This window comes from Ipomoea nil, unplaced genomic scaffold (assembly GCF_001879475.1).
Source record: "Ipomoea nil cultivar Tokyo-kokei standard unplaced genomic scaffold, Asagao_1.1 scaffold2054, whole genome shotgun sequence".
NCBI lineage: Eukaryota > Viridiplantae > Streptophyta > Magnoliopsida > Solanales > Convolvulaceae > Ipomoea > Ipomoea nil.
Genome location: NW_017618482.1, coordinates 265,258 through 286,202, shown reverse-complemented (window position 1 = coordinate 286,202; position 20,945 = coordinate 265,258). Strand labels below are relative to the sequence as shown.

Sequence of the window (20,945 nt, the reverse complement as noted above, 5' to 3'; positions counted from 1 at the left end):
CAATAATCATAAAACTAACATGTTCCTACAGAACACGTTGCAAGGCATAATACGACAGATAAGCGATATAAATAGCCAAAATAAGAGACAAAATATACTGTTGAGTCTGTTAATGTATCGTGAGTCGTGATCTTAGATTTAAATTAGAGTCTCATAAGTATATTATGTATTCTATTTTCAAAATGAGTTTCTTATATTTACCTATATTGTACTTGTTGACTCAAAGTGTTTTGTCAAAGTTATGTGCAAAAAGAATTCCAGTTCTATAATGGAATACCAGTCATAAGGAATAGCTAAAGGAATTGTTATTGAAGTTTTTCTATTTCTAGTTTGATTAGTAGCTTTGTTATTCACGAATCTGTTAGGAGTAGTTACTATAAATAGGGATTGTCTTTTATTGTAGAACTCAAGCATTCAACATTAATCTTGTGAGGTACGAGAGTCTTTGAGAATAGGATACTAAATTCCCCTGGAAAGTAGTACATGTGTTTAGGTTTCAATAGTTTGGTAGGAAAGATCATTCTATTGTGTAATCTCATGTTCCAAACAGTGTACTTTAAATATTGAGCTTTTAGCGGATTTAGGCAAGTTTCCAAATTGAGAAGTGCCTCGCAGATTAGGGTTGTTTGCCCGAACTGCGTTACAAATCGTTTGTGTTACAACGTTAGTGCTGCGTGTTTGCAAATTTCAATTGGTATCAGAGCCAAACTGCTTAAGTTACTAGCAGGATCCTAATGGAGTTTCCAAGAGAATGACTATCAAACACAGAAGGGATACAATGCTATGAGTGCAAAGGGTTTGGACACATCCAGTCAGAATGTCCAATATACTTTAAAAGGAAGAACAAAACATATGTGACAACACTAAGCGATGACTCAAACAATGAAGAAGATATCAACACTAATTTCATAGCATTCACCACAAATCATGAGAATGACAACGGAAACGAAAATGATATACAAGAACTGCTAGAGTCATATACACAGCTGCATGCTAAATGGGAACAAATCATCAAAGTAAATCTTGAACTCATACATGAAAATCAGTTTCTAAAAATGAAAAAGAGAGTAATGAAAAACGCCTTAAAGATACTCAGAATGAATTAAGGAGTCAAAAGGCAGTGAGGCCAAACTGTTACAAGAGATCAAGGCACTAACAGAGAGGCCTAGATCTCCAAATCCAGCATCCAATAAGAGTCATTCTTCTTGTAATTTTGCATTTCCCCAGTTTAAGATGATTATTAGAGATAAACAACTGGTGTAATGGAGTGACTGATTCGGAGACGTGAATTGTCAGTCAGATAGATAGATTGTAGATTAGTTCGTAGAGGAAAAAACTAAAGCAATAACAAATCAACACATACGATGTTTACCCAGTTCGATACGGTGTGTATCTACATTTGGGGGACGATCACCGAGGCGTCCAATCCACTAACTAATTCAATGTACAAAGGTAGAGAAACAACAATCTCACCCAAGTGCCCCACACAAGGTACGTACCCAGTCTACAAAGGTTTAGTGGATTGTTGAAGACGGAGAGCCACGCATGCAGAAGTCCAATGAAATCCCTTCGATTGGAGAGCTAACTCTGATGCAGTCCGCTTCAATAACGCAGTCCCATGTTGTTCCCACAACTGAGTGATCTTCGCGTCCTTTCGTTTAAGCAACGATAGTTCTTCTCAAGTTCTTCATCATAATCACCAAGAACATATATTCTTGAGAAGAGGCATGATAATCAAAGATATGATCCTCTGTATAGAATGGGGCGAGTCGTCAACAGGAGTGTCATCGTTAGATGATGGAGGAGCGTTAACAAGTGTAACATCTTGGATGTGCTTGACATTCAAGAGTCCTGGATCAACAGTATAGAGCAGAGTTGACTGATAATCTCACTTGGCATTGGTACTAGGCCCTACGACGTCAGAACTCCAAATATGAGATTAGGATAAGACAGTCTTACCTTCTGTTCCCTCGGATGAATCAATGTGAGGAAATGATAGAAGATCCACTTCCCCAGATCAATGGACATTTTTGTGCCAATACGGAACAGGAGAGTAGCCAGTTGCTTGCCAACCGTATGAAAATGGGCAGAAGGGAGCCAATTGTGCAGGGCAATACGGTGCAGAATAACATATTGGAGGTAAGCTTCGAGCTAGACAGAGTGTCAATATCACCTGTAGGCCATACAGGAGTTTGATCACCAGTGAGAGTCCTTGCAACCAAATCCCAGTCCGTAATCTCTTCTTCATCAACAGCCTTCAATCCATAGTAGTCATTAATCATGTCTGGATCGAAAAACATACCACTTTCCTCTGATGAAAATCTGCATGCACCGCGGTCCCCGTAATATTGTCAATTTCTTCATTCAGATTGCAGTACAACTCGTAGGTCAGCAGCTTCGAGTAGGGGCAAATGGAGGTGACAGTCTTCATGAGGCCAACCTCACTCAGCAAGGGTAAAATGTTCACAAACAGAGTTCAACTGATTCTCATCAACCGACCTCTGAACTATAAGCTCTCGTCGTACCATCGTAGACCACTTGCCTTGAGCTGTAGCAGAAACAAACTGAGGTTGGTAAATGGTGGTTTCAGGATTGTCCGAAGCAGCTTGGACATCAGGAGTGACACTCCTTCCTCTTGACCTTGTAGTGGGTTTCATCTTTCTGGTAAAAAGTAGTGGAAATCGTAGCAGGGGCCTTGTTCTTGACAGACGATCTCAAAATTTTAAAACACTTGTTGAACAGGTGGGTCACTTTCAGCCTTTACTAATTCAGCAGATTGTCATCTTTGCTCAGGTTGAACAATGTCAAGATTATCATCACTGGTTTCAACGGCTACTCTGTCTAGAACACCTTTGTGTTTAGATTTTCTTGTTTCTCTGGCTGGAGAATGATCAGTTGGCTTGGTGAAACCGAGTGGCTTGTTTTAGACACAGGAGCAGACGAAGAGCCAAGAAGTTTGGAGACTTCTCTAATTTTGAATGTAGTGGAGTCTGGATGTGCTGTCGCTTCCACTGTAAGAGGTCTAGACAACGGGCTTGTGGACCATACAGTTCAGCCAGTATTTTCTCATCATCACTGTCTATCTGCACAGAGGGATCATCAGGATGAATAAATCTATATGGTTCAGGTACAGAAGCAGAAGGTAAACCCGCAAAGTGTCGGATGTGGTCAAGGCTCTCAGCCAAGGTAGAGGATGTATAAACCGGAACTCCATCAATCGTAGCAGAGGACGAGGGCTTGAAGGTTTGTCAGCTTCAATTTCAGTAGACAACTTAAGAGGATCATCAACTGGACACACTTCAACCGGTGACTTAGCAACCTTAGATAGAGGCACAACAGAAATAGCAGATCGCTCAACATCAGCAGAGTAAACAACCAGGCTCAAATTTTTTACTTTGTCAGATTGTTTATCTTTCCCTTCAGACTCAATGTCTAGAACTACTTTTGTAGGCTCAATATTTTCAGAAGACACAAGGTGGGGATCAGTAGACACAGAGGATTTCATAGACAGTAAAGCATTCTCTTTAGTAGATTGTACAATAAGCAAAGCAGACTCAATATCATCAGAAAGTAATTCATCAGGCTTATCAGGGGAAATCTCAATAGGAGTTTCAGAAGTATTAGACCTGTTGCGAAGAGTCTCAAGACGGTGTTTGGCTTCGTCCTGTGCAGCTTGAAGGTAGAGAGGTTGAGCTGCTGCCCGTCGACGCGAGACTTCTTCCGATTCTAGAGCCCTTTGGGCGAAATATTGGACGAAAGCCCCAGCACGATTTCCATCTTCAGGCTCAGGAATGAACGCAGGGTTAGTCATCACTCCGCTTTGGAAGCCAACATCAAAAGATCACTTGTATCATCGTCGGACCAGTCCGCATAGAACTCCGGGTAGGCTGAAAGCACTGTGACAATGATTTCGTCGCGGAGAGCAGAGTCAAGCTTCAACTTCTTTTTCATTGCGAGTTGAAGAAGAGTTTTTACATGCTTCGTAGCGGTTTCTGGTGAATGGATTTTCCTTCCTAGCTTGATGATAATATTCCTCACTGCATCCGCCATAGTTGTGCGAGTTGGGAAAGAGAAGAGAGAAACCCTAGGTAGAAGATCAGTAAGCGATTATCATAGAGAAAAGTAGAAATTAGGACTCTTCTTCCATCAATATTGACCCGATAAAATATATAATCCCAAGGGTGATGAACACTATTCAATGCGGCTGTCAGAATCCATGCAGCTGTGATGTGATTGACGCAACAGTATAGCTCCTTTTTAGGGATTAAACGGAAGATTTGAATTTTGAAAATGCGAATTAAATTTGGTAACCAAGGTTAAGATATTATCTTAACAAAAATAGAAGAGAGATTAAAAAGGAAGTCAAAGATGTAATTTTGACCCGTGATTGAGACCACCATACCCTCTCCTTCTGTATTATCATTCTGCCTTATTAATCAATCCTGCAGATTCTCAGAGCAGATCTGAGAATCTCAAACTAATTTGCGTCCAGATGCTTAGTCAGTATGTCAGCCAATTGCTTATCTGTTTGAATATATTCCAACTCTATCTCCTTTGATTCTACCAAGTCTCTGATATAGTGATGCCTTATATCAATATGCTTCGTTCTGGAATGTTGAACTGGGTTCTTTGAAATATTTATTGCACTGATATTGTCACAGTAGAGTGTCATAGTCCTTTGAGTGAGACCATAATCTAGAAGCATTTGCTTCATCCAGACCAACTGAGTGCAACATCCTCCAGCTGCTATATATTCTGCCTCTGCAGTACTTAGAGAGATTGAATTCCGTTTCTTGCTTAGCCATGATACTAAATTCTTTCCAACAAAGAAGCATGCACCTGATGTACTTTTCCTGTCATCAATATTTCCTGCCCAATCAGCATCACAATATGCAATCAGACTAAGTTCACTGTCCTTGGAATACCATATCCCATACTGAATTGTTCCCTTGATGTATTTCAAGATCCATTTAGCAGCTATCAAATGTGATTCTTTGGGATTTGATTGATATCTTGCACACATTCCAACACTGAACATTATATCTGGTCGACTAGCGGTTAAGTAGAGCAGACTTCCAATCAGACTTCAATAGACTGTGTTATCAACTGATGCACCTGTATCATCTTTTGATACCTTTGTGGAGGTGGAGATAGGAGTCCTGTGAGTTTTGCATGATTCCAGATCGAACTTCTTGACCAAATTCTTAGCACACTTTTCTTGTGAGATAAAGTAGCCTCCAGGACTCTGTTTCACTTGAAGTCCTAGAAAATAAGTCAGTTGACCAACCATAGACATTTTAAATTCTTCCTTCATAACCTTCACTAAGTCATCAGTATATTTCTGTAGAGTAGACCCGAAGACAATATCATCTACATAGATCTGAGCTATAGTAGCATGACTTCTAGTGGTTTTAACAAATAAGGTCTTATCAACACTCGATTATACCCATGATGCAACAGATACTGTGTCAGACGTTCGTACCATGCCCTTGGAGCTTGTTTAAGCCCATAGAGAGCTTTTCTGAGCTTGTAGACATGCGTCGGATGAACTGGGTCTTCAAATCCTTTAGGTTGTGCCACACAGATATCTTCATGCAGATAACCATTCAAGAACGCTGTCTTAACATCCATCTGAAACAGTGTGAATCCCAGAATACACGCTACTGCCAACAAAATTCTGATTGACTCCAGTCTTGCAACAGGAGCAAACGTTTCATCATAGTCAATTCCCTCTATTTGGGTATATCCTTGAGCAACTAGACGAGCCTTGTTTCTTGCAATGTTACTGGCTTCATCAGTTTTATTTTTGAAGATCCACTTTGTTCCGATTATGTTAACTCGGTCAGGTCTTGGTACCAGATCCCATACATGATTTCGTTCAAACTGATGTAGCTCCTCTTGCATTGCCTTCGCCCATAAATCATCCTGCAAGGCTTCCTTCACATTTTTCGGTTCTATTTTTGAGGTGTAGCAGGCAAAGCCGGATATTTCTATCAGATTGCTTCTCATTCAACTCCTGGTGTTCATTCCATCTGTTGGATTACGAATTATGTTGTCTGATGGATGATTTTTCTGAGTTCTGGTGGGCTTGTTCTTACCATCACCATCCGAGAGAGGGTTCTCCTTTTCAGGGTTTTCTTTATCTTCTTCTGATGAATCATGTGTGTCAGACAGTTTGGTTTCCTCAACTGTTTTTAACGACTCACTGATAGGGAGATCTGTCTCTAGATCAATCACCGATGTTTCATATGATTCTTCTGGATTGTCATCTATAACAACGTTCACTGATTCCATGACTGATTGAGTTCTTTTGCTGTAAACTCGATAAGCTCGACTGTTTGGAGAGTATCCAAGAAAGATGCCCTCATCACTCTTGGGTTCAAACTTTCCTCTTTGTTCCCTATCAATTAGCACATAGCATCTTGTTCCAAACACATGAAAGTACTTTAAATTTGGCTTCTTCCCTTTCCATATCTCATATGGTGTCTTAGACGTACCTGGTCTGAGATAGACTCTATACACAGTATGACATGCTGTGTGCACTGCTTCAGCCCAGAAACGCTATGGCAGATGCGATGCATGTAACATTACTCTAGCCATTTCCTGCAAGGTCCGATTCTTTCTTTCCACCACACCATTCTGCTGTGCTGTTCTGGGAGCCGAGAACTCATGAGCTATACCACTTTCGGAACAGAAATATGAGTATAAGGAGTTTTCAAACTCTTTCCGATGATCACTTCTCAGTCTTTGGATTTTTATTATGGGTTCGTCTTTTTCTTTTTGAACTCTTATGCATAGAGTTTTGAATGCATTGAATGCCTCAGATTTTTCCCTCAGAAAGTATACCCAGCTAAACCGAGAGAAGTCATCTACACACACAAAGATGTATTTCTTTCTGCCAATGCTTTCAGTCAGAGTTGGTCCCATGAGGTCTATATGAACCAGTTCTAAACATCTCTCAGTAGTGATTATTTTTACTGCTTTGTGAAGAGCTCTTATTTGCTTTCCAATGGCACATGCACCACAAACTCCTTCCTATTCTATTTTGAGCTTAGGTATCCCACGAACAGCATCTAATTTGATCATTTTTCCATATCTCTGAAGTTTATGTGACCCAATCGTCGATGCCACAGTTTTGATTCGTCTGTTTTAGATATTAAACATGCAGTTTCATTTGTCAGAACATAACAATTGTCAGAGGATCGTGTTCCTTCCATTACCACTTGATCTGCTTTATCACGGACTCTGCAACATTCACGATTGAAGCACACATTCCAATTCTGATCACACAGCTGACTGATGCTAATAAGATTTGCTTTTAGGCCACTGACTAAGAGAACTTCATCCAGATGTGGTAGACCTGGCACATTTAGGGTACCTTTTCCAACTATCTTTCCTTTTTGCCTGTCCCCATACGTAACTGATCCACTGCTAGGTTGAACAGACATGGACACTTGACATTCCCAGTCATATGTCTGGAACATCCACTGTCGAAATACCATCTTGCTTCAGTCATAGAGGCGGTCAGAATGATTGTGGGATAGCATATTACTTCTGATTTCCTGACCCAAACCTGTCTTACGAAGGGAGTAATAGACTTGTTCTATTATTTCTCCTTCCTTTGATCTCTGTAGAAGAAATAACATTCAGGTCGAGTGTTTCATTTTGTTTGACAATAGTGACAGTTGGGTACGTATTGTCTAACTTTTTCAAACTTAGTCCTGAACCTTGAGTACTGCGATTGAAATTTGATCTTGCCAGATTTAGTGTCAGCAATCCGAGTGTGCATGATTCCTTTCTGTTTTAACTGAGTTGACCGAGATGATTGACCTTGTTCATAACTATGAATCGGTTTATCAACTGATGTACCTTCTTTTATAAACATAGGTGCCGTCTTTGAGGACTCTCCTCGTTCAAAACCGAGTCCCTTTTTATCATTGGGATTTCGACCAGAATCCAGAATTTTGTCTAAGGTAGAGGTGGTATCCATCATCTTGATATTCTTCTTTAGATCCTCCAGTTCCTTTATCAATTTTCCCTCTCATGATCTTATCTGAGTAATAAGATCTTCTTTTAAGACGAGTTCAGTGTTTAGTTTCTTCAGGAGATCATCTCACTGCTTCAGATCTTCATTCAGACTCTTATTGACTTTCACCAATTGTTCCCAACTTCCAACTAGTTTAGCAAATTCCAGTTCTAGTTGTGTATGTCTCTCTTCAAAGTCATCTGATGATATGTACGATTCTTCTGAATGCTTCTCTGTCGCTGTGAAGAAGGCTACGAAGTTTCCCAATTTTCATCAGACTGGTCATTTGCTGCTTCCTCATCAACATCACTTAGGGTCGCCACTGACATAGCTTTCTTTCTTTTGAGATAAGTTGCACATTCAGATTGTATATGTCTAAATCCTTCACATTATCGACATTGCACTGATCGATTTAGAGGTCTAACTGTGTCAGTTGGATTACTCCTGATTTGTCTTATTCGGCCAGTCTGGGACTGACTGTTCTGTGAGAAGGAGGGTGTTTCTGTTTTCTGATATGAGGAGTTTCCACTTTTGTACTGTGTCCTGTTAGGTTGTCTTTGACTCCTGCGATTGAAGCCTTTCAATATTTTCTTAAAGTTCTTTGTTAGCAAGGCTAATGCTTCGTCATCTATTTCATCTGTGTCAGATTCTCGATCAGCTTCAGCAACAAAAGCCACTGACTTGCCTTTTTTGCTGACTACAGGTTCATCATCAGCTAGCACTACAAGTTCATAAGTGTTTGTCCCAAAGGGGGTGTGGTAAAAGTCTAGAGGGGGGTGAATAGACTTTTAAACTTTTTTGCAAATACAACAATTGCTAAGGCAACAGAGAGATCAAGACTCTTAACTAGATTGTTAGAGTCTTGTACGCAGCGGAATAAATAAATACGAGTTGTGTGATTGTGTCAAGTACATCAACGTGATATGCAGTAAGTAAATAAAGCAGTAAATGACACAAGGCAATTTATAGTGGTTCGGAGGTGATGTAATCCCCCTACTCCACTTGCTCTTATTGTCCAAGAGCAATTCACTATATCCACCACTTCTTGGTTCCTAGATACAATGAATTTCCGTGATCTAGTGCTTTGATCACTAAGCCCACACTAATCACGCCCAGTGCCTCCAACACTGCTGCTTTGGATTTCACAGCTCCGTGCTACTTTCCAGGATTTCACAGCCCCGTGCTACTTTCCCCCCGTCTTCCACGATCCGGTCGACGTATCTCGTGATCTGGTGCTTTGATCACCAAGCCCACACCAATCACGCCCAGTGCCTCTGACACTGCTGTTTCGGATCTCACAGCTCCGTGTGACAATCCAGGATTTCACAACTCCGTGCTACTTTCCCCCCGTCTTCGACGTATCCCGTGAACTAGTGCTTTGATCACAAAGCCCACATTAATCACGTCCAGTGTTCTCCAACACTGTTGATTCACTTGTTTGTAGAAAAACAAGTTTCACTGACTTTCCAACTTTGAGACTTCTTGAATGGATCTTCAATATGCAGCAAGTCTCTCAATGATGAAGAATTAACACTCTTGAATATTTTCTCTTTGAGCTCTCTGAGTGTTTTTCTCACTTGAATATTTTCTCACATGTAAGCTTTTTCAAGCAGATTGGATTCGTATGATCTCACGTTTTTGGCTCGTTGGAAGTGAGTTGATCTGCTTCATTCTTCATCCTTTTATAGCTGGTTTTGAGAAGTTGTCCGTTGGAAAAAGACAATCTCAAATTTGAATTTTTAGATCTCAAATTTGAATTCCAAATCTCAGATTTGAATTCTTGTAGCCTTTTGTAGAGAATCTGTAGCTTCTTCAGAAGATCATATTAAAAATAATATCTCTGATGTTTTGGCCGTTGCTTAGCATGTGGTCCATGTGAAGAGACTTAAAATATTTCTGATGCAGATCTTATCTTCACGTGAAGGGCTTTAAACTAATTCTGATATAGATCATGCGCCTTCTGGGACTTTCATCTTCTGTGTATTTTATTCTCTTTGTATGGCTACTGATGAAGTGTTTCGGCCAATGAGATCTCTTGATCTGGGTCTCATTTTGATGGTGAGAATTCAATCCTTGATTGAAATTTAATCTCCAACTTCAGCTCTTACTATATATAGCTTTGGAACTTCATCTCCAACTTCAGCTCTTACTATATGTGGCTTTGGAACTTCATCTCCAACTTCAGCTCTTACTAAATATAGCTTGATGAGACTTCATCTCTTACTTCATTTCTTTGACTTTGACTTGCAAACTGCATACTTCAACTCTTACTATAGGTGGCTTTGGAACTTCATCTCCAACTTCAGCTCTTACTATATATAGCTTGATGAGACTTCATCTCTTACTTCATTTCTTTGACTTTGACTTGCAAACTGCATCTCTAACTTCATCTCATACTGCATCTCTAACTTCAGCTCATACTTCATATTGACTTGACTTATGAAGACTTTGACTTTGTAAACCGCATCTCTAACTTCGACTTGCAAACTGCATCTCTAACTTCATCTCATACTGCATCTCTAACTTCAGCTCATACTTCATATTGACTTGACTTATGAAGACTTTGACTTTGCAAACCGCATCTCTAACTTCATCTCCAATCTTAATTGCTTTCGAAACTTATGAAACCGCATCTCAAACTTCATCTCCAATCTTAATTGATTTCGAAACTTATGAAGACTTTGACTTTGCAAACCGCATCTCTAACTTCATCTCCAATCTCTATTATTTAATTGATTTCGAAACCTCTACTCCAACTTCACTTGAATTGATTTCATCTCCAATCTCTATTATTTAATTGATTTCGAAACCTCTACTCCAACTTCACTTGAATTGATTTCGAAACCTATTTTGAAACCTTAAGTCCTAATTTCGAAACCTCTTCTCAAACCTCTCCTTCTTAGTTTCGAATTACTTGAATTAATTTCGAAACCTCTTCTCAAACCTCAGCTCCTACTTCATCTCTTGGAACTGATTTAAGGCTTCTTTATAAAATTGTAAGGAGTGAGTTTCAAACCTAAGACCTTGTGGTTTATACATCAAGCTTTCATACATCTCAACTGTACGGATTATTAGTCATTATAGCATTCTCCTTGATGTAATTCTTTCTTTCCATAGATGCTTGATCTTCAAGATAACTTCATGAATTTCGGTTTGCTTCTCGTTCTTTCGTATGAGATTCACCAGTATGACTTCTTTTTTGAGTTGGGCGTGTGGGCTTATTTTGTATACATATCATACGCATACATCTTCTTCTTCGTATTTTTCCCTTTCTTCATATTTGTTAATTTTCCTTTCATGGTCTATGACACGCCTAGACTTAACAAATAAAATTGGGGATTCTAAAATACAATTTGGCATATCAAAATCTATTACAATATATTCCTAACAATAAGTATGTAAACTTCCCATAAGTTCTCCCACACTCTTCTTCTCCCAGCCTGAGTGTTCCTGAATTGCAGTCACTTTCATTCAGAAACATTTGGGTAGCGATCGAAGGATCTTTTTGACCACTCTTTTATTAGTAAAAGGTTCACCAAGTACTGAAGCTCTGTTCATCAGATTCTGAACCGGACTATGAAAGGTTGAGATTGTTTCCTCTTCACCCATCCTGAGAGATTCAAACTCTGACAGTACCAACTGAAGCTTTGACTGCTTGACATCACTGGTACCTTCATATCTGGTTTCAAGAGTGTCCCATACTCGTTTTGCTTCTTTTATTCTGGTGACTAGAGTAAAGAATGATTCATGCAGAGATCCTACAATAGAATTTAGTGCCTTATTGTTTAGATCAGAAGACGCCATCTCTTCTTCAGTCTATGTCTCTATAGGTTTAGCCCCAGCAGTTCCATCAGCATTCTGAACTCTCGGAGGACTCCATCCGGTGAGAACAGTACGATATGCTTTGGTACCTTGTGCCTGAAGGTAAATCTCCATTCGAGCCTTCCAGAAAGAATAGTTGTGGCCATCCAATTCTGTTGGTTTCATACTTGCATCCATCCTGAATCGAAAGATACCCAGCCAAAACACACAAGCAGAAAGCAGACAAACTCCCAACAGACAACAAGTAAACAGCTTCTTAAAGAGAGAACAATGCAAAAAGATCTTCCCTTAAGGATCAAGTCATTGTGTAGACGTAAAAGCTCTCATACCACATGTAATTTTGCATTTCCCCAGTTTAAGATGATTATTAGAGATAAGCAACTGGTGTAATGGACTGACTGATTCGGAGACGTGAATTGTCAGTCAGATAGATAGATTGCAGATTAGTTCGTAGAGGAAAAAACTAAAGCAGATAACAAATCAACACATACGATGTTTACCTATTTCGATACGGTGTGTATCTACATCTAGGGGACGATCACCGAGGCGTCCAATCCACTAACTCATAATCCAATGTATAAAGGTAGAGAAATAACAATCTCACCCAAGTGCCCCACACAAGGTACGTACCCAGTCTACAAAGGTTTAGTGGATTGTTGAAGATGGAGAGCCACGCATGCAGAAGTCCAATGAAATCCCTTCGATTGGAGAGCTAACTCTGATGTAGTCCGCTTCAATAACGCAGTCCCACGTTGTTCCCACAACTGAGTGATCTTCGCGTCCTTTCGTTTAAGCAATGATTTTTCTTCTCAAGTTCTTCATCATAATCACCAAGAACATATATTCTTGAGAAGAGGCATGATAATCAGTGATATTATCCTCTATATAGCAAGGAGTGTTTTTTGTCTTCTTAAAAACGTAACCCTAATTCATGACCGAATGAGGGTACTTATACTTCCTTGGTAAGAACACTCTCCAAAAATATCTTTGATTGTAGATGGTAGGACAATTTGTGAAGAATGCAATCTTAAAGATTCGGTCCATACCTTCCAAAACAGATCCGCTGATTTTCTTTCCAAAACTGTCTTCTCTTGTACCTTAATCCCGAATTAATTCCTTAATTAATTCCTTGTGATCTTATCATAAATTCCCTTTGAAATTAGTTGAGGGACCAAATTTGATCAAATCCCTTACTCTTTTAATTTGGTCAATGAGTTGTACCTTGGGCTTTAGACCTTGTACCTTAGACTTTTCCTTTCTCCTAACAAGTTTTGGGAGGAAGGGGCCCTTTTGGTCATTTCACACAATGCAAGCATTAAAACCCTACCCTAACCAAGGAAATCCAAATCACTTTTCAGGATTTCCCTCCTCTCTACATCTCTTTCTTGCTCCCTACTCCTTCTTCTCTCTAGGAAATCCTAGGGTTCATCCTCACAAGTTCTTCAAGGAATCCCAAGCCAAGATTCCACCTTTCCAACTCTACAAGGCTAGGAATGGTAAGATCTATCCTTCCCCATCTTTTCCTCACAAGATTCCTCCATCTTTTCTCTAAATCTTTATTCTACCTTGTGGGTTTTGGGAGTTTGTAAAAGATCTAGTGGTGGGTGAAGTGCTAGGTTGTTCTAGAGGAGCTTTGGTCTTGCTTTGAGGTTGAAGAAGGTGTTCTTGGTCTACAATAGGTAACCCATGTGACACAAAACCTATTTTCACTTGATAATATTGATTGTTGGCTTCTATGTGATATTCTTGATGTGTTTGATTTATTAATGCATGAACTTGTGATGATGCATTTTTAGAGCTTGTATTTAGGGTTCTTGAATGCCATTTTATGAGTTATTCATAGGTTCAAGTCATATCTTTGTTGTGTGGAAGATTTGGGGTCATTTGGACTTGAACTTGGCCTAAAAAGTGATTTTTCGCGAATGCTGAAATTTTGGGTACAGGCGTACCCGCTGGGTAGAACCGCGGGTGGAGCCCTACCCGTGTTTCCACCCGCGGGGAACATGTTTGAGAAGTGGTTTGGGGTTGTTTTCCCACCCTTTCGCCCATTCGTGTGTGATTCCTTGGCCCCCGTTTGATTGGATTGTTGAGCTTTTGTGTGTCTCCTTGTTGTTACGTATGTCTAGAGCGATGCTTTAAGTATCCATGTTAGGATTTGGTGTCTTCAATTGTGCTTATGATCCAACCTTGTGATTCGTTGGATTGATGTTGAGTCTTTGTGGTTCATTGGAACTATTTTGGTTTACCCGTTTGATATGCATGCTAGTTTGATGTTGTAATGCTAGTGTGTGTGGTTTGTTCTTTCCTATTGAGGTTGGCAACTTGTGTTGACCATTGTTGGTGTCGGATTGTAATCCTTCGTTGTTGAGTATGGTTTCATATCTTTGTTGTGATCCGTTGATTGATTCCTTTGATGGTGTTGTGTGTCTGGCTGTACCTTGATTGCACGGTTAATGGTTTGGGACATTAATCACCAAGGTACAGATGTGGTCCTCGTGGTGGCCATGGATTGATGTGATGAGATGTTTGAGCTGGTAAAGTGGACAGTGTGGGGACTTATGTGTGAACGGGCCAGTAGTGTAGCTCCGGATGGCCGTTGGATACTTTACTTGTGGGCAATATGGGAAACTTATCCCCGTTGCCAGAGATGGTAACTAACCCATTGAGCTTGGAATCTCAATAGGGGGTGTATACACTTAAAGTTGCTAGCTCTGTTTCCATTGGGCTGCGGTCCTTATCATTGCGATGACACTTGCATGTGATCCGGGTCGTTGCGATGACCACGTGAAGCATGATTGTTGATGATTTGGAGCCCTCCACATTGATCCACTATGAATCGAGACGTGGTGCTGACTCCACGGTATATGACTTGGTGTGATAGTGTCCTATGTGGACTTGGAACTCGTTATGGTGTGAATCTGACCTTCCATTGCTTAAGAACATGTCTATTGTGAGTCCTTCAGGTGTTGTCTAGACGAGCGCGATGTCTAGTGCCCGATAGTTTAATACCTTTCCTTTGCTTTATGGCCTGTGAGCCGATATAGAGATAGACTTATGAGTTTGGGATAGTTGTGTACACAATGCAGATTTGACCACCGTAGCGTTTATCATTGTTGACAACTGGCTTTCAAAGATTTGTGTGAAATTTGACCTTGTGTTGTCAAATTCTTGCATCGCCAAATGTCCTTGATCCTTCAAAGTAGTTCCGATCTTGTGGCAGATTGTATCTCCAGATTCGGATACTTTGGCAAACAAAGTTGTCAGGATATCATCTTCATCTTCTTCAGGCCGGTGGTGTGTTGTCCAGTTTAGATTATGTAAGGATCTGAGAATCATCCTTCTTGAATATGCTAGAATTGGAGTTTCCACAAGTTGTAAGCTTCTTCCTTCAGATGATTCGGCCATGGTGGTATTTTCTTGACAACTGGCTTCTTTTCCAAGATTTTCGCCTTCTGTATTGACTTCCTCTTCTCCTTGATAATTTTCAATATCTTGAGAGAAACTTGGATTTGAGAGAATAGGATGCTCAGACAATGGTCTGTCTTCTAGTGGGGATTGGAAGTTTGTAGTAGCTTTGACAGAGACATTTTGTACTGCCACTTCAATTAATTGTTCCCCCCCAATTAATTCTCTATTCTCATTCAGAACTTCTTCTCTTACTTGTTCTCCAATCTCTTCTCTAATCTCATCTCCAACATTTTCTCTTATTTCTTCTCTGACCACGTCAACATCATCTCTGGCAGATTGTTTAAATCCTTGTTGTACACGTTTTTTAAGATTGTCCAAGTTATATAGTTGAGAGATAGAGAGAGATAAAACGAGATTTTTTTTTATTTATGACTCCTTCTTAGGGAGTCTCACAAGAACTACATATTTTTCCCAACATTTTTCTTTAGTTCTTGTTAGGGGAGAAGGCCGTCCCTAAGCTTGCATCAGAGTCACTTCATGGTGGAGACGGACAGTAGCCAGGTCCAAAGCCATCACTGAATTGGCACTTACAAAGATGCTTTCCATCTTCGTAGTTTGAGCTTGCTGAGGAGTAGGTTGCGGCAAAGAACCTCATGTAGTCCACTGGAGGTCTGATGTTGGGATTCACTAGTGCCGGTGGTGGAGGCGGTGGGAGAAATAAATGTTTAAATGCGGAGAACTTGTTTAAATGCGAGTAATAAAATCAACGAATAAATGTTTATGTTTCAAGGTGTAAGAAATATGTGCATTTATAAGCAAACAATAAACAATTGTGGATTTGTGTCGAGAAACATTCGCAAATAACACATTCCAGCAACAATCCACACCGCACATAGATGACAATGAACAGAGGAAGAACAAATGAACAGCAGTCAGGTACAGCCCGAAAGAAATGAACCACAGCATTTGTAAAACAGAGAAGGTGGTTGTGTACCTGTGTTACGTGCAGCAAAATCAGGATTTGATGGCTGACCATCCGATAGCCCGGCCCTAACATCTGGTGATGGAATAGTAGTACCTAGATTAGTAGCCACTTTTTGCCGTGCAACTACAACCCTTTTTCTTTTACGCTCACGAGCTTCATCGGAAGTAAAACACTTCTGACTTTTACCCTGCACCTGCATTGCTCAATACAACTGGAAATACAACTACTCTTATTATTAAAAGTGAAAAGAGAAACATGAAATGAAAAGGAAAACATAAACATTTAACAATTGTAAACAGTGGCTAGTCACAAAAGGAAACAGCATTTCAGTAGATCAATTGCAGGTTTGCATCAAGGATACAATGCGCGCGCAAAATAAGAACACAGTTTGCAAGCAAATACAAGACGAAACAGATTCGTCAGAAAACATATAAATTTCTTAAGATCAGAGAACACAACATATAGTCAAGATACAATGATCACTTATTATACAATGAATCTCTGCACAGCTGGCAACTACACCCAGCGACCTGCAACGAAATCTTTTGTGACAACCCAAAAATTTGTTTTCTAAATTTTATTTTACAAAATTCCAAAATAGCCATTTTTCACTCTTCCAAAATTTTTATTTTGAAAATGGTGTTTGAATTAATTATTTTAGCCACGTTTTTAAATAAATTCAGCACCAAGATTTATTCCATTTCAAAAATCATAAATTCTCGGGTACATTATGTACCAAGTTTTGACCCAAAAGTCAATCTGAGTGAAACCGAGAGAAATCTGAGAAACCTTAACCAAGTGTTTATCTAGAAAAAATTTTTGGAAAAATCTATTTTTGACCCCAAACTATTTAAAATCACATTACTAAACTAAGGTCCATGTTGCAAGGTGAACCACAAGCATTCTACTCCTTGCCTGATATTTTTTAGAACCAACCAAAAGACCACTTTGCCCTCCACCAATCAATGAGTATCTTCCTAGGGTTTTGAACCCATATAAAAAGAACAGCAAGCTCATTTTCTTTCCCTTATCCCATTTCTTGGCCTCCCATTGAGCTCTCTGCAAACCAAAGAAAACACAGTAAGTATTTTTCTCATCCATCCATCCATTTTCTTCTTAAAGACTTCTACTTCTTTTGCCTTCAATCTCTGAGGTTCTTTCCTTGTGGCTTGCTTGGTTGTATGAGGGGTTTAGGAGGTGAAGGGAATGCTAGCTAAGAGGGAAGGAAGAATGGATCCATACAAGGAAGAAGATGCAACAAAGGTATAACTCATGGACTCCCACCTCTATTTTTACTCTGTTAAAGTGTTAGAAATGAGAAAATGTTGCTTAGGAATGCTAAATTATTGTTGTGGTTGAGCTATTGATGAGTTATTGTTGATCTATGTTGGATTTGTGAAGTTTTGGGTGAGTTGTTTTGCACAAGAAATTGTACCACCCCGTGTTACGACCTTCAAGTCTGAATTAATTATTAAATCAATTCCGCTAATTAAAATAATTAAAAGGGATTTAATCTAATTATAATTCCCTTAATTAGCCCAGGTGGTCCACGATGAATCGTGAACCTTTAGCTGAACCAGGACCCTTAAGCCCATAGGGAATAAGGAAAGCGGGCCTTATTATTCAGACCTTGAATAAGTTTCCCCTAAACATATAAATATGAGATTAGGAAACAGATAGAACCCTTCATCTCCCTTCCCTCACTCGAAATTACTCGCAGGAACTCCAGCCGAGGAAATCCCCCACCAACAAGCCTAGGAAGATTAATTGGAAGGAGAATCTTAGAGAAGAACCTTAGTAGCCAGGGAAATTGGTTAGGGCTAAGAAGTAACCCATGTCTCGACAAAACCTATTTTCTTTCTATATCTTATTCATTGGCTCCTTTGATATGTAATTCTGTGTTTGAGTCTTGATAAAGCTTTGTCTAGGGTTTATATTGTGTTTATGTGATAATCTAGATGTTCTAGATATTGTAATTGATTATATGAATGATCTTGTATTTTGATTGTGTCTAGAGTCCTAGGGTATATCGTGAATCTCGTATTATGATTCTCTTTGTATAGTTGGGTGGGATTATGCATGATCGGGTGTTGAGTCTAGCCTAGGACTTTGCATATAGAATTCTTGATATTCTTGTGGTTCCGGATGCTCCTGAACCGTTATTTGATTTATGTTGGGTCTTGGCATGTTTAGGAATCGTGTTAGAACGTATTTGGCGTGATTCTTGATTTAATTCCGTTAATTGGATCCGTGGTGTTGTCATTATGTGTTTGAATGTGTCTGGACATGGTTTCGGGTTCCATGAGAGATCCCGGGACATAAAAGTTGCCCTTGAGTCAGTGGGGGGTAGGTGGGGGCAGGGGTGCCCGCCACCTACCCGCTGCCCGGGTTATTATTCCAGTGGGCAGGCGACTGCCGGCAGGGCACCCGCTGGAATGGTGCGTCGCTGTCGGCGGGTGGTCCTCCACCCACTGGAAACCCGGCGTGGTTCGTGGTGTTTTTCCCCGTTTGTTGTTTCCCCGTGTCCCGTCATGTCCCGTTGTACCCCGTTTGTCGTGTATGAGTCTCGTTTGGTGTTTTGAGTATCGTTCTAGGAATTTATGTGTAATACGTGTCGTTGTTGTTATGCCTTGATTGTTATTTGATTATGTGTTGCTTGATTGAATGGTGATGAGTATCGTGGTCATTGTGCAATGGCCGGTGTGAATGATGATGATGATGATGAGATTGTGATTGGTGGAAATGAATTGTTGGAGATTGGCATCACTTGTGTCCGGTCATTGTACTAAAGGTACAGGCCATAGCGGTTACTATGCTAAAGGCATAAACCCACCTTCGACTAGCTTGCCGTTGAGCATGGGTCAGGTTATAAGTGTTGTGGTGTCATGTTAGACCTATATGCGCTAACCCCTTGATATTGGCACTAGAGGTGCGGATCATGTGAATGGCACTGCGGCACCATCTTGATATGTTGGTGGTTGATAGGTGGTTTGTCGGTAGGGGCATGTAGTTGCCCGGAGGAATAAGGGGTGGTGATATAAGGGTGGCCTGGAGGTATAGGTTGGAACTAATATAAGGACAGAGGGGATCTACAAGGTTGGAACTTGGTATAAGGTTGGAAGATGGATTGTGTGTTTTGTTGATTACTTGCTAACTGATTGTCTTGAATGCCTTTGTTGTCTCTATTTGCTATTTATATGCTTATCTGTCTATTATGCCTTGCAACGTGTTCTTAGGACACATGTTAGTCTTTATGATTATTCTATACTGTTGAGTCTGTTAATGTATCGTGAGTCGTGATCTTAGATTTAAATTAGAGTCTCATAAGTATATATGTATTCTATTTTCAAAATGAGTTTCTTATATTTACCTATATTGTACTTGTTGACTCAAAGTGTTTTGTCAAAGTTATGTGCAAAAAGAATTCCAGTTCTATAATGGAATACCAGTCATAAGAGGAATAGCTAAAGGGAATTGTTATTGAAGTTTTTCTATTTCTAGTTTGATTAGGAATAGCTTTGTTATTCACGAATCTGTTAGGAGTAGTTACTATAAATAGGGATTGTCTTTTATTGTAGAACTCAAGCATTCAACATTAATCTTGTGAGGTACGAGAGTCTTTGAGAATAGGATACTAAATTCCCCTGGAAAGTAGTACATGTGTTTAGGTTTCAATAGTTTGGTAGGAAAGATCATTCTATTGTGTAATCTCATGTTCCAAACAGTGTACTTTAAATATTGAGCTTTTAGCGGATTTAGGCAAGTTTCCAAATTGAGAAGTGCCTCGCAGATTAGGGTTGTTTGCCCGAACTGCGTTACAAATCGTTTGTGTTACAACGTTAGTGCTGCGTGTTTGCAAATTTCAATTGGTATCAGAGCCAAACTGCTTAAGTTACTAGCAGGATCCTAATGGAGTTTCCAAGAGAATGACTATCAAACACAGAAGGGATACAATGCTATGAGTGCAAAGGGTTTGGACACATCCAGTCAGAATGTCCAATATACTTTAAAAGGAAGAACAAAACATATGTGACAACACTAAGCGATGACTCAAACAATGAAGAAGATATCAACACTAATTTCATAGCATTCACCACAAATCATGAGAATGACAACGGAAACGAAAATGATATACAAGAACTGCTAGAGTCATATACACAGCTGCATGCTAAATGGGAACAAATCATCAAAGTAAATCTTGAACTCATACATGAAAATCAGTTTCTAAAAAATGAAAAAGAGAGTAATGAAAAACGCCTTAAAGATACTCAGAATGAATTAAGGGAGTCAAAAGGCAGTGAGGCCAAACTGTTACAAGAGATCAAGGCACTAACAGAGAGGCCTAGATCTCCAAATCCAGCATCCAATAAGAGTCATTCTTCTTGTAATTTTGCATTTCCCCAGTTTAAGATGATTATTAGAGATAAACAACTGGTGTAATGGAGTGACTGATTCGGAGACGTGAATTGTCAGTCAGATAGATAGATTGTAGATTAGTTCGTAGAGGAAAAAACTAAAGCAAATAACAAATCAACACATACGATGTTTACCCAGTTCGATACGGTGTGTATCTACATTTGGGGGACGATCACCGAGGCGTCCAATCCACTAACTCATAATTCAATGTACAAAGGTAGAGAAACAACAATCTCACCCAAGTGCCCCACACAAGGTACGTACCCAGTCTACAAAGGTTTAGTGGAT

The 20,945-nt window shown here is 39.7% G+C and overlaps 1 protein-coding gene across 1 annotated transcript; it reads right to left on the bottom strand.

Annotated features, from left to right (window-relative positions):
• Positions 1 to 4,419: 4,419 nt before the first annotated feature.
• LOC109148375 (uncharacterized mitochondrial protein AtMg00810-like) lies at positions 4,420 to 5,038 on the bottom strand. Its single transcript, XM_019296182.1, has 2 exons — positions 4,690 to 5,038; positions 4,420 to 4,442 (listed from the first exon to the last, which is right to left on the bottom strand). Exons 1-2 carry the CDS (start codon positions 5,036 to 5,038, stop codon positions 4,420 to 4,422), a joined length of 372 nt encoding a protein of 123 aa, XP_019151727.1.
• Between the last annotated feature and the right edge of the window lie 15,907 nt (positions 5,039 to 20,945).